Genomic DNA, 13,532 nt, shown 5'->3' with positions numbered 1-13,532 from the left:
CGCCAATCAAATAAAAAGAAGAAGAAGAAGATTTGATGCGCGCAGCTGGACCCTACTCCATGTGTTAGCTGTCCACCGCAAGCATGGTAAAGTCAGGAACTCCGGGTGGCAAAATCAATAGGCCAAAAACAGTAAGAATTCTCTTTTTGACTCTCAAGTTAACACTTAACATTAGAACAATGTATAGAATGCATTTTCGAGTCTAAATCTATAACTCTGTAGGTTATTTTGTTCAGTTAAATTATGCTAGAAGCTAGCGTTCGCAAGCTAGCTTGCGTGGTGAAGAAGGAGAAGAAGAATGTTTTATTTTCCATGCAATCAACTTGTCAGTCAATTGTTGGAATTTGGTATTGTTTTCTCTACTGGTTAAGTTCATGCTGAATACAATTAATTAGTTTAATTAACAGATAACAAAGAACTTTAGTTTGTATGTTGTTAAGAGAAGGTAGCTAGCTAGCTGACTCAGTAAAGGAAACTTTTCAATCATAGACAATAGGAGGATATCAATCGATCAAAATGTATTTGTATAGCCCCTTTTCCAAAAAAGCAGTCTTGTCACAGAGTGCTTAATGATGGCCGGGACCGTAGACTCCCCAATAGAAAGTCAGGGGGAAATCTCCAGGCCTGTGCCTAAAAAGCTTGGGCACAATGGCAAGGGATCCACTCTCATATGGCTGTTGTTCTCCTGAAGGAATTGGGGAAGAAGCTGTACAAGAGGCGGAGGTACATCACCAGAGAGAAGAAGAGAAGGCACATGATCGTAGGAGCCGTGATCGATGAGGGCCTCACCACGATCCATCACCTAAAGAAGAGAAAGTAGGCTACACACACACACACACACAAGGAGGGAGAAGAGAGAGAGAGAGAGAGATATCTTTCCTTGAAACTAGGGAATAACCTACCTAGTGTAGTTATAAAGACAATGGACTGGGCATTCTTTATGTAATGTTTTTCTAAGACTCCTATGGGAATACTGTCGTTATTCGTGTAGGAACATTCCATGTTTATTTGTTCTTAAGTAATTGATTTCGAATAATAATGGGGTTTTGTTATCACACATTTCTTGTTACACCAAAATCATTTAATTCAATAGTTGGGAGCTGAGATCCTCCTGCTAGATACTAGGGTTAGGTAGAGGCCTCGATGTTTAATGTAACCTATATGTATTCAGGTCCGATCTTTTGTCTGCATGCCTTCCATGCTGTGAACTGATCTGAATTGGTTTATTTATTTATTTGATATATATTTGTTTCCTCTCAGTACCAGCGCTAGAGCGAACATCACCCTGTCTGGAAAAAAGAGGAACAAACTTCTCAAACAGCTGCATCACATGAAAAGAGAGGCGACCCAGAAAGAAGGTAAACGCTGGGCCTTTTGTAGGACTTTTCTAACTGTGTGTGTGTGTGTGTGTGTCACATTTACATTCAGGGCATTCAGCAGACGCCTTTGTCCACAGCGACTTACAACAATAAAAACTCAAATGAAATAGTGTACAGTAACTATCTTGCATGTATCTTGATGGGCTATAGTTTTTTCCCCAGTCAGGGCTCAAGTCATTTCCCCATATAGCAATAGATATGTTACGGTACATGTGGGAATACGGTACATGTGGGAAAACTAGGGTTAGGGTTAGGTGCTACGTCGACTTGGTACATGCTGGCATGTCTAACCCTAATCCTAACCCTACCCCTAACCGTAGCACCCTAGCACCTAACCCTAACCCTAGTTTTCCCACATGTACCGTATTCCCACATATACCGTAACAGATACATTACATACAGTATCACTTGATAAACGTATTTATTGCACAGTACTGTTTTTACCAATTTATTAATAATAATAATACAAATAATAATAATACATTAGACTTAAATACCTCTTTTCTAGACACTCAAAGACGCTTTACAAACTGAAAAGATTGAGTAGTAATAATAAAAAGAAACAAGAAAGAAATAGAGAAAGAAAGTATAGGGGTCTAATTAAGGTAGTGCTGGGGACACATGGGAAGGGGAGGGGGAGGGGGTGTAATTATTATTATTAATACGCAATCCACTGTGTCTCTCTTCAGCTGAGGAGGCCCCGGCACCAACGAAGAAGACGAGAAAGAACAAGAAGAGACGAGGTGCATCCAAGGCAGCAGATGTTGAAATGGCAGACATGGAATAACCATTTAGACCATTTTAACAACAAACTGAACTGTTTCTATTGGCTCAAGCGTAAATGCCAACCTGCCTGCCTTTGAAAACGAGTGGCCTGGGGTTTGTTCTCTCTGTGCTGGGGACACATGGGAAGGGGAGGGGGAGGGGGAGGGGGTGAGGGTTAACTGGTGAAGGCAAGCTGGAAGAGGTGGGTTTTGAGGGTTCTGTTTAAATGTTGGGAGGGTGTTGGCCTGTCTGCGGCTGCGGCTGAAAAGGCCCCATCACCCCAGGTCCGGCGCTTGGTCTTGAGGGATTCATTATTATTATTAATACGCAATCCACTGTGTCTCTCTTCAGCTGAGGCACCAAAGGCAGCCCCTGCCCCTACTACGAAGGCCCCGGCACCAACGAAGAAGACGAGGAAGAACAAGAAGAGACGAGGTGCATCCAAGGCAGCAGATGTTGAAATGGCAGACATGGAATAACCATTTAGACCATTTTAACAACAAACTGAACTGTTTCTATTGGCTCAAGCGTAAATGCCAACCTGCCTGCCTTTGAAAACGAGTGGCCTGGGGTTTGTTCTCTCCCAACAAAGGAGTAGTGAATTTGAGATATGATATGATAACCCAATTATATGGAGTGTCTTTGTTTAAACAAACATGGTCAAAGTCATTATTTTGCAGTATTTACACACAGAGGGCTTGGTCGGATGCCGTAGTTAGACAAGCTGTACATTTACAGGCAAAATATTAATACAGAACAATAAATGATACAGTTACAGTAATACAACAAGGACTGTCATAGTGAAAATGTCACAAGAAAAAGGGTTTTCAACCATATACATCCATATTTCTTTTCTCCATTAATGTTATCAAGTTAGACAAGGTGTACATTTACAGGCAAAATATTAACCTGAATACAGAACAATACATTATACAGTTGCAGTAATACAACAAGGACTGTCAGTGAAAATGTCACAAGAAAATGGTTTTTAACCATATACATCCATATTTTTTTTTCCCATTTATGTTATCAAGTTTGTCACTTGTTAATTGTAGACATGTCATCCACGGTCTCTGCCATTGCGATTGCAGGTGTTATTTGCAGGTGTGATGCATGTTAATTGCACACGGCCCAATTATAGTTCCCCTCCCTGGTTTCCGTCCAAATAGTCTTTCCTCTATTCCTTGCATCCTCTCTCCCTCGCTTCCTTCTGAAGATGTGTTGGGAGAAGGGAGCGAGAGAGCAGGTGACTAGAGGAGAGACTATTGAGATGTTTTTTCTGTGACTGTCACAGCCAGACCCTGGGGGCTGTTTATTTTGGGTCTGTGCTTTTAACCGTTGCCATCTAACATCAATGGACTGTTTGTGACGGTATTGTGATCACTGTGTTTGTGAAGTTAGACAGAGGTACAAAGGCTTTAGTCTTTCTATTTTTATTAGGCTATTTTTGGCTGCTTTGTATTGTCTAATCAGAATGCATCCTACTTTTTATTTTGGACAGAATATGCCAAAATGGCTTGATATCATATATTTTTCAATTGTAGTACAATATTTCATCACATCATTTAATTATTGAGAGTGGATTATAAAGTGACACACATGAACGCACAATATGGATCCTCTTTGGAAATTATTCTCAGATGGTGGAGTGCTTGTATACTAAGTGTATTTGTTCACCGTCTTCAATTATTAATAAATCTGTACCGTATGTGTTGCATATTTGAATGTGTGATTTACTAACTTTATTAATAAGTAGGCTACACATCACGTCATTGCAATCGCGTCATTAAATCTGTTTTAAGAATAGGCTCTGTATTTTTAGGAAATGTTTGATGTATTAGAAAATTAGAAATAACGTGAGCCCAAGATAATCCATGCTGTTAGATACAGTCCATGCTGTTAGATATGGGGGCAGAGTAGAACTGTTCCGTCATCCCTCCCCCTTGCGAGGACAAAGACAAAAAATGGGTCAGACTCAGAAGAAACAAAGATCCCTCGCAGTGCAGATTACGCACAAGCTACAATGTTGCTGTCGGTCTGATAAATGAACAGAATGCTTGATTTAGCAATGGTTATGCACCTTGCATGGATACATGTCGGTTTCATCTTTTGAGGATGCTTATTTCGCTACGCAGATTGTTCGCACTGATTTAATAACGGGACCGGATCGAGGACATCCATAGCTGGATGCTGCCGATGGGAGGAAAGGCTCAATCGTCTTTTTAAATGTTCTTGTTTCTCGAGTCTTTGAATAGGTAAAGTGCCCTCTGCTGCAGGCTCTGCACCTCATTTCAATGTCACACCTTCCCTACGCAGTCACAACAGCTTGGCACCTCCTCCTCATGCTGGTCACCAGCCTGGTCACACACTGCTGTGGGATGGCATCCCATTCCTCAACCAGGATTTGCCGCAAGTCAGCCAACATGGTTGCATTGGTCACTCTGGCACGTACAGCACACCCAAGCTGATCCCACAAGTGTTCATTTGGGTTGAGGTCTGGACAGTGGTGTAGTCTAGTTTTTTCTAGTGGGTATACTGTGATTTTGCCCTCCCAGTCAGAGCGACACCTGTCCCGTAGCGCGTAGCGACACCCCATAAGCACCACCACACTCACTTATGCATACAGTATGCATCTACACCGGTGTTTGCTGCCTTGGGGGGGGTGGCATGGACTGTACTTGTACATCAAGCTGCCTCACGCTACAGAAACAGGAGATAGGCTCCTTCCCTATGGGCCATTAGGCTAGGCTACTTACTTATGTGGTCTTGACTACCTGTCCACTTTCTCACCTGGTTCTTGCTCTCTCTCTCTCTGGTGTGCCGACACCATCCTGCTCTCTCTCATTCTCTCCCTCTCTATCCTCCTCTCTCCCTATTTTGCTGTCAACCAAAAGGCAAATATAACAACCAGAGTATTTATAATTTAATAAGAGGTATACATTGAATTCATATCAAATCATAACATCATTCTAATTGAATATTGGGTTGCTGTGGGCAATGCAGTCAGATGCTGTCTTTACTTACTCTCTCACCTGTAAGAAAATCATATGTCCAACTGCAAAAAACAGAAATTCCCAATGAGTGAGGGTTTGTTCCAATGCTTCAATCCACTGTCCATGTACTGTATATGCCATTATGGTATTACCATAAAGCCCAACTCTAGCAGAATAAGAAAGATAGTATATCTACTTTAAGTAAAATAATAAAGTGCCTCCAGTTAGCTCTTTAGCTGGCAAGTGTGCAGCAGACTAGCTCATCTAATCACCTCTGAGCTAGCTAGCTTGCTAGTTCTTTGACACTATTATTCACACCATGAAACTATAATCAGACACTTTCTAATCACAATAATAACGACTAATTTGAACCAACTTTCTCTGTCAGAACACAGTAATTACATTTGCTAACGTTTCAACTTGCTTACTTTCTTCTACAGAGCTTTCACCCTGCAAAAACTCTCTCGAGCTAAAACAAAACCAAAACCAAACCATTCTCCAGCGGCACGAAGCTGTGTGTGGAGGTCTGGCCCGCCCGCGAATTTGCGAAACCTAGGATGGTAAGGGGAGGCAGGGCACGAGAGACTCGCCAGCCAATGAGGGAGTGCTTCGCCAACCAATCAGGTAGCGGTATTGCCCTGCCTCCCCCTACCATCCTAGGTTTCGCAAATTCGCGGCCCGCCCACCCCAAGGCTCTGTAGGGGAAATACTGAGACTAGCATTCTGAACGACTGGTTATGCGATAACAAACATGTTAGAAAGTTCGAAGTAAGTGCTTCGTAACACAGACGGGGTGAATTTTATGAATAAAAGTGTGAAAGTTCTGTCACAAAATGCCGTTACGTATCCTCTCGCATTTTCTAGTGGGTATACGCAAATCCTTGGCCTTTCCTAGTGGGTATACGGCGTAGTCCTGCGTATCACGTAGACTACACCACTGGGTCTGGATTCACGGCAGGCCATTCCACCCTCTCCACTCCCAAATTCTGGAGATATGGGATCGCCACTGGCCCCAGAATATAATTCCTGTCAATTAGGTGCCATTCAGGTGCCAGTCACCTGTGAGTGACATAGACCTGCCAGCACTTGAAGCTCAAAACGAGTGAATACCAGAATATTGCAGGGGCTTTTGGCAATTTTTGGGGGGCCGCTACCCAGACGTTTAGCTGTGTTACTCATTCCACGAATGCATCCTTACAAGTTGTACCTCGTTGTAAAGGCGACTAATCAGGCTTTCCAACGATATAAAATACAATACCAATTGGTATTATTAAAGGGGAGGAAGAATCGACTGAAATAACGTTTCCAAACGTTTCCTCATAATTGCTGCTAAAGCTTCACAAGACCTGGCATCAGTGTTCAGGTATGAGACCTGGCAGTGTTCAGGTATGAGACCTGGCACCAGTGTTCAGGTATGAGACCTGGCACCAGTGTTCAGGTATGAGCTGTGTAGTTATCGTCCAGCACTGTTTGACACCTCCCTGCTGCTTCGACAGCCACAGAAGCCGGTGCTAGCAGATGCCATTTGGGAGCTCCTCACACCTGACCTTCCGGGAAACACAGACACATCCACAAAAGACATGACACACCGCAGGCGAGCAGGTGGGAGGACTGGAGCAGCCGTAACCTTGGATGAAGATATGCCTATTACGATGAATAAAACCTGTTCATTTCAAACAACACAAACAAGCAGCAGTTCATCAACATCTTCATGGTCTTCCAGCACGTTCCGATCTTTATGAGCAAGTCCTTTTTCCGTCATCTAGATCAGCTGATATCCTCGTTCTTATGGGCTAATAAACCCCCACGTATTAAGAAAGCTATCCTACAACTTCCCCAAAAATCTGGCGGTTTAGCCTTACCCAACTTCATTCAATATTACTGGCCGTGCAATATTGATAAACTCCGTCATTGGTTCAAAGACAGGGCCGAAACACCTCCCTCATGGGCCCAGATAGAGCTACAGTCATCAAAGGTCTCCCTTCAGTCTCTCCTCACGGCACAACTTCCTCTCAAAATTCACAATATCTCCCAAAACCCAGTTGTCACCATTCGATTAAGATCTGGCTACAATTTCGTAAACATTTTGGACTGGATAAACCTTCCACCCTGGCCCCAATCTATGAAAATAATTTATTCCCACCCTCTTCTTTTGACCCCACCTTTCGTATCTGGCGTGACAAAGGCTTAGTTAGTGTCAAAGATCTCTACAAGGACGGAATTTTTACAGACTTTGCAGAGCTCTCATCCAGGTTTGAACTGCCCCAATCTCACTTTTTTCGTTTCCTCCAGGTCAAACATTTTATTAAAACTAAATATCCCCATTTCCCCAATCATCCACCCGGGTCTCCGTTCGACTCTTTACTTAGTCCAAAGCCCGCTCAGAGACGCTCTATCTCCATAATTTATGACTCCATTGACTCCCTCAACCCGGCTCCAGCAGCCTACCTGAAACAGACCTGGGAACAGGAAATTGGGGTGCCGATACTTGACGACCAGTGGGATCAAATCCTTGATCTAGTCCATTCAACTTCTATGTGTGCTAGACACGGCTTATTACAATGCAAGGTCCTCTTCAGAGTACACTACACGAATGCTCGACTGGCAAAAAGATATCCAGACACCAGCGACACTTAACAGATGCAAACAATCACCTGCTAACCATACCCACATGTTCTGGTCTTGTCCGAAACTGACAGACTTCTGGCGCCAGGTCTTTGATACACTCGGGACAGTTTTTGGCAGGAACCTCGAACCTGAACCTCTCACAGCCCTATTCGGAATCGGAATCCCACCGCCTACAACACCCATTTTTTCGAGAGACGCGTCCTTGCTTTTACAACCCTACTTGCAAGACGACTTATTTTATTTAAATGGACACACACCCTCCCCCCTTCACATAATAGCTGGCTCAAAGAGATCCTGAATCACATTACATTAGAAAAAAATAGATTTTCACTTAGGATCTGTCGTAAATTCCTAACCTGTTGGCTACTAAAATGAAGAACAGTTATTGAGCAGTTTAAGACCATTTATTCAAAATGCAAAAGTACACAGACATCAAAGATGGACGCTGGTCTGGCAAAGAGAGACAGAGAGAGCGAGAGGGGGAGGGGACAGAGAGAGAGAGAGAGAGAGGGAGCTGCTTGCTCAAGAGGTGAGGGAGAAAAGAGGCAGGGCCAGAGCCCACATCCTTACTTATAAACTTGGTCAAGATGCAGTCACAGCCAGTGGTCCTATCAGGTCAGGGGGAGGGGCCAGGAGGTAAATACCTTGCCCCACAGTCAGGAGCAAACATATAGGCCCATTATTAAATACAAATAAACTACAGATTCCCCCCTCGGAATACCCAGAGGGTGTTCCGAAACTAAATGACCACAAAACAAAAACAAAAACACAAAACCCCACCGACTGTAACTAAGAAACCAAAGAGAAAAAAAAATAAATAAATAAATAAATAAAAAATTCAAAAAATAAACAACATGTTCCAATAAACAACAGAAAAACTACATCAACACACAACACAAGAAACATAATAACACAGACCAACCCAGCACCAGTACCAGCAACCAAAGATATCATATAAACCAAATACAAACAATCAACAATAAAAAAGAATCCTAAAAATAACAATACAAATTAATCTAAACACAGTACATCATACATATTTCAACACAAAAACTTCCAACGACCGATGTTTTCTTTGTCCTTGAAGCGTCAGGGTCAGAGGTTGCTAGCACTTGAACCCAGTTGGAGAACAGCCTTTACCGCTGTCTCAGATTGATAACACTTTCATAGTCAGGAGCTTCCATTTTCGTTGCGCTAGGAACAGAACCTCTTTCCTATCTTTGCATAACCACCACATCACTTCTCAACTGACATCAATCACACAAATACACAAACAATACACAAATAATGACATTCAGTTATCATAACCCATAATTCTCCAACAGTAAGCATAGGACAAAGGGAATGCATTAATGCATAGATCTTCACCTCAGGTGAGGACTAGTCTTCTGAAAAGTTCATTAACGTGGACTGAGTGACTGATTTTCCAAAAACAGTCAATGAGGCCCTGCCTCCTAAGAAAGTCAAAAATCATGTCTGCTATAATAGGTGCGCCTATCTTAGCAAAGTAAGTTTCCCATGCCCCTAAGACCGTTTCCAGCCATGCTATCATCTGCTGTCCATTCCCGTCGTTCCCTTTGATCTGCTGCTTCACTACCCTATTCATAGTCTTTAATCTTTTCCTAACTGGTCGTCGTCCGTCAGTGTCATTGAGGTTCGGGCAGCCGCCTGGTCCCCTCCCACGCTGATCAAGGTCTGGGGAGTCGCCCTCAGCATCATCTGAAGCATGGTGCAGGCACTCGCCAGCATCCCCAGTAGCACAGGTGTCCAGGCTTTGGACACTCCCAGGCTGGACCTCCAGACTGTCAGCACTCTCTGCTTCGTTGGTTTCTGGTTCATTGGCATCTGGACAGCTTTCCACTGTCCCCTCGGTTTCAGGCACTGCCGGTAATGTCACTGGCTGTAACACTGGCATTGCCACTGGCTCTGGCAACACCACAGCATCTCGTCGTAGCTCCTCCTTCTCAGGTTCTCTGGGGACCTCGGCACCTGTTGGCACAACATCCTGCCTACTCTGTACATCCACCCCCCTGTCCACCACCCGTGGCCCTATTGGGGTAGGGATATGCCCAGACACCACTGGTGTACCCACTCTGATGTTGTTTCTCCAGCAGACCCCACATTGACCCAAAGCATGGTCAATCTGTTCCATCAAATATGGACTCCAAAACCCATATTCCTTGGTGATTTTGCGTCTTACCTCCCCCCTAGCCACATGTGCTAATCCATGAGCTTCCCGTATTAACATGCCTATTAAATCTGAGGGTGCTACAACCAACCCCTCATGATTCCTCCATAGACCTGTGTCATCCTGACTTGCCCCCCTTGCTAGCCAAACGTTCTTGTCTAACATAGTTGCTCTACTCTGTAACATCAATAAATCCTCAAGTGTGACCATGCCCTGTAATTGCTTTTCATGTGTGACCAGAAGACCTTTACCTGCCTTGTCTGCTCCTGTAATGGCTTTGGCTGCATCTTCTGCAGCCCTGTTACCTTGTGTGACATGTGATGAGTCAGACCTGTGTGTGGCACACTTCACTATAGCTAATTCCTTTGGCTTCATCATGGCTTGTAACAGCTTCATGATCTGTGCGTGATGCTGTATAGGCGTACCATCAGTTCTCTTAAAACCCCGCCCCCTCCATACAGCTCCATTAAAATGACAAACATTATGTGCATAGGCAGAGTCGGTGTACACTGTCACTCTCCGTCCGGTTCCCAAGTTGCATGCTTCTGTGAGGGCAATCAATTCAGCCAACTGAGCCGAGCAAGGCTGAGGAACTGCCTCAGCCTGTTCTACAATAAACTTTGAATTCTGTGCTTTAACTAAGGAATACCCAGCGCACAACGTTTCTCCTACCCCGTAACAAGACCCATCAACCCAATATTCTATATCAGCTCCCTTTAAAGGCAAAGCTTGTAGGTCTGTTCTATGCTTAATCACTCTGGCTGTCGATGGAATCTGAACACCGGATGGCACCGTCACCTGACAGCCGTCAGGTGTGCATTTTACTGTACAGTTCAATTGGCATTGAGCATCTCTCCCTAGCAGCCCTGTTGGCGTGTGTTCTGACACAAGTGTTGACAGAGTTGCTCTCTGTCCCTTGTACTCTAAGTCTACAAGCTCAGTTGTAGGAATCAGCTGTTTAATTCCCTCAAATCCGATTGTCTTCACATATTCTCTAGACATAGGGAGGTGTGTGGCGCCTTCAGGCTTCTTTGTCACCACCAGCTGGCACCTCCCACTCGGATCTTCCGGGCACCCCTATAGGCCAGCTGCTGGGCCTCCGTAAGGGTTCATCACTCCTGGAGCAGGTGTAGTAGGGGGCCAATATCCTCCTCCTTGGCTCCCCCCTGCGCCCCCCTGGGGCCTGTTGCAGCAGGCACAGGCTAGATGTCCATTCTGGTCGCATTGGCATGGTTCTAGCATCTCCTTCCCTGCTGCTGTCCATCCCCCTGGTGGTGGTCCTTGGCCAGGCTGTGTGTACATCTGGTATGGAACCGCTTGCACCCCTGGTGGCCCTTGTGGGTATGGATACCCCCCTTGTGGCCCCTGTGGGTAGGACTGGTAAGTAGCAGGATACCCCCCTTGTGGCCCCTGTGAGTAGGACTGGTAAGTAGCAGTCTGCACTCCAGGTGGCTGTTGCTGTGGGGCTAAAGCCTGCACTCCCTCTATGTTCCTCTCGCTTTCAGTCAATTGCAAATGAGTCAATATTCTGAGGGATTCTTCGTCTCGTGCCTTCTGTATCTGAATGTTCTTTCGATATAACTCAACTTGATGAGCTACGTGGTCTATATAAACAGCTTTGTTCATGTGTCGTAGCCCCACCACTTCTGCTAGCTTATCCTTAACTGGGGTAGGAAGCCCTTCTTGTATTTTTTCCCTGATTATGGATTTTTCTAAGGGGTTATCTTCAGCGTCTTTCCCTGTCACACTTCTCCATTGAGTGTGCACACGGGCAACATAACCCCTGGGATTCTCATCCCCCCCCAGTGGCTTCACAATGATATTGTCTGGGTGAATGTGAGTAGGGTAGGTCTCTCTGATTGCTTTCCACAGCCTGCCTCTGTTTGCTGCGAAGAGCTCTGGATCATAAACTGATGTATTGATATATCTATGAAGTCCTGCCTTCATCAATATTTCCTGCATTGTATCCAATCCTGCAATAAAAGCTAAGAGTCTTTTCAGGTCTCCCATCGCGGCCTGCGTTCCTGTCAGTATCACGTCGACCTCTCGCGTCCACGAATGTCCTCCCTCTTGAAGAACTGGGAGTTTCTCGATCACTTCAGACAAATCTGTATGATGCCACGGATGATATTCCATCTTGTTACCCCGAATCAGCACTGGACAGTTCTTTAATGTATGTGATGACATTCGGTGACAATCTCCCTCTTTCTCCGGGCGTCTTCTCCCACCTTTCCTTTCGGCTGTGGCTATCATCTTCCTGACCTGCGCGTTGTAGCCTCCATCTGCATTGTCGTCATCACTTGAGTCTTCACTGCCATCTTCGCTGTCATCTTCCTCGTCACTCCTGTCGTCCCCTTTTCCCCTTGGCTCCTTCTTCTTCTTCTGGGAATGATCCTCCAGTGCCTTAGCATATGGAGGGGGACTGGAGGCAGGACACAGGTCTGGGGATGAAATGTTCAGTTTCTGTTCCAGTGTTCTGGCCAATTCTTTTTTCTTTTCCGGTTCCATCTGAGCTATTTTCTGTCCCTCTACCTTAAATAGATCTAAAATAGCTAACTCTAACTTGCGTTTCTCTGATCTAATCTTTCCTCTTTGATGTGCTTTGTGCCCATTGATAAGTATTTCCAATGTTGCAATTAATTGTAAATTAATGCTGCCCTCTTTCGGCCACGGCTGTTCAATGTATGCCCAACGGCTATTCCATTTCGTAGACATTTTGCTAATTTCCCTAACAAGAGGATTCATTTTTTCCACTATAGCCATAGGGGATAACGTAGCCAACATTCCACGATGTTCACTAATATCTTTTAACAGCTTCGTGGAATTCGACCCCATTCTACTTTGCTCAATATGCTGACAATATTCTATATTAGATAAGGTGTACGCTTCTTACAACCCACCTTATTTTGTCTTGTTTGCTAAACAAATGCTAGTCCAATATAACTGTATTAACCATCCCCACAAAAACCCTGCAACTTCAGAATAACAGACTTGCCTCTTGTGTATGTCAGTGCAGTATTAACTTAAATCTAATAGCTGTGTAAGTACTTTATACTTAAATGTGTTTCCTAATTGTTTATGAATATGTGTCACTTGATTACTCATTCAATACTAATTACAGTTCTGGTCAACACAATTATTAAATCACAAAGGCTGGTAACGCCTAAGTATTCACTGATCCACAAAAACCCTTTTACTGCTCAACTATCAAATATGTACTATTCTGCTATTCCTTAATCAAACACTGTGGAAATGACCTAACTAAAATAAAATATGTAAATTACAAATATTAATTACAACCTGTAAATAAATCAACTGTTAAATGAAAGGAATGAATGATTAGTTATTAATTACAACCTGTTAAAGAAATCGACTTGTTCAGTGAAAGGAATGAATGATTAGTTAGAATTATTCATTGACACTTCATTGATGCAAACCTGTGAAGTCATTCAGCTATTTATCAAAATATCAAAAAAGGAATGATTATCATTAGATTATCACAAAACAATTGATCAAAGTTTTGTGAAACAGATAATGAATGATCTGAATAATTAATTCAACCAATTAGTAATTAATTAA

General features: G+C 43.8%; 1 protein-coding gene across 1 annotated transcript; it reads left to right on the top strand.

Annotated features, from left to right (window-relative positions):
* LOC308159769 (uncharacterized protein) lies at positions 1-3,859 on the top strand. The gene is made up of 5 exons (XM_080533584.1): positions 1-131; positions 692-816; positions 1,261-1,358; positions 2,069-2,122; positions 2,496-3,859. The coding sequence occupies exons 1-5, from the start codon at positions 84-86 to the stop codon at positions 2,621-2,623; spliced, it is 453 nt and encodes a 150-aa protein (XP_080389710.1). The 5' UTR covers positions 1-83; the 3' UTR covers positions 2,624-3,859.
* The last annotated feature ends 9,673 nt before the right edge of the window (positions 3,860-13,532 follow it).

Source organism: Nansenia antarctica (assembly GCF_963989245.1).
Source record: "Nansenia antarctica genome assembly, chromosome: 6".
Classification (NCBI taxonomy): Eukaryota; Metazoa; Chordata; class Actinopteri; order Argentiniformes; family Microstomatidae; genus Nansenia; species Nansenia antarctica.
Note: the sequence above shows the minus strand (reverse complement) of the source record. Positions and strands in the feature narration are given on the sequence as shown.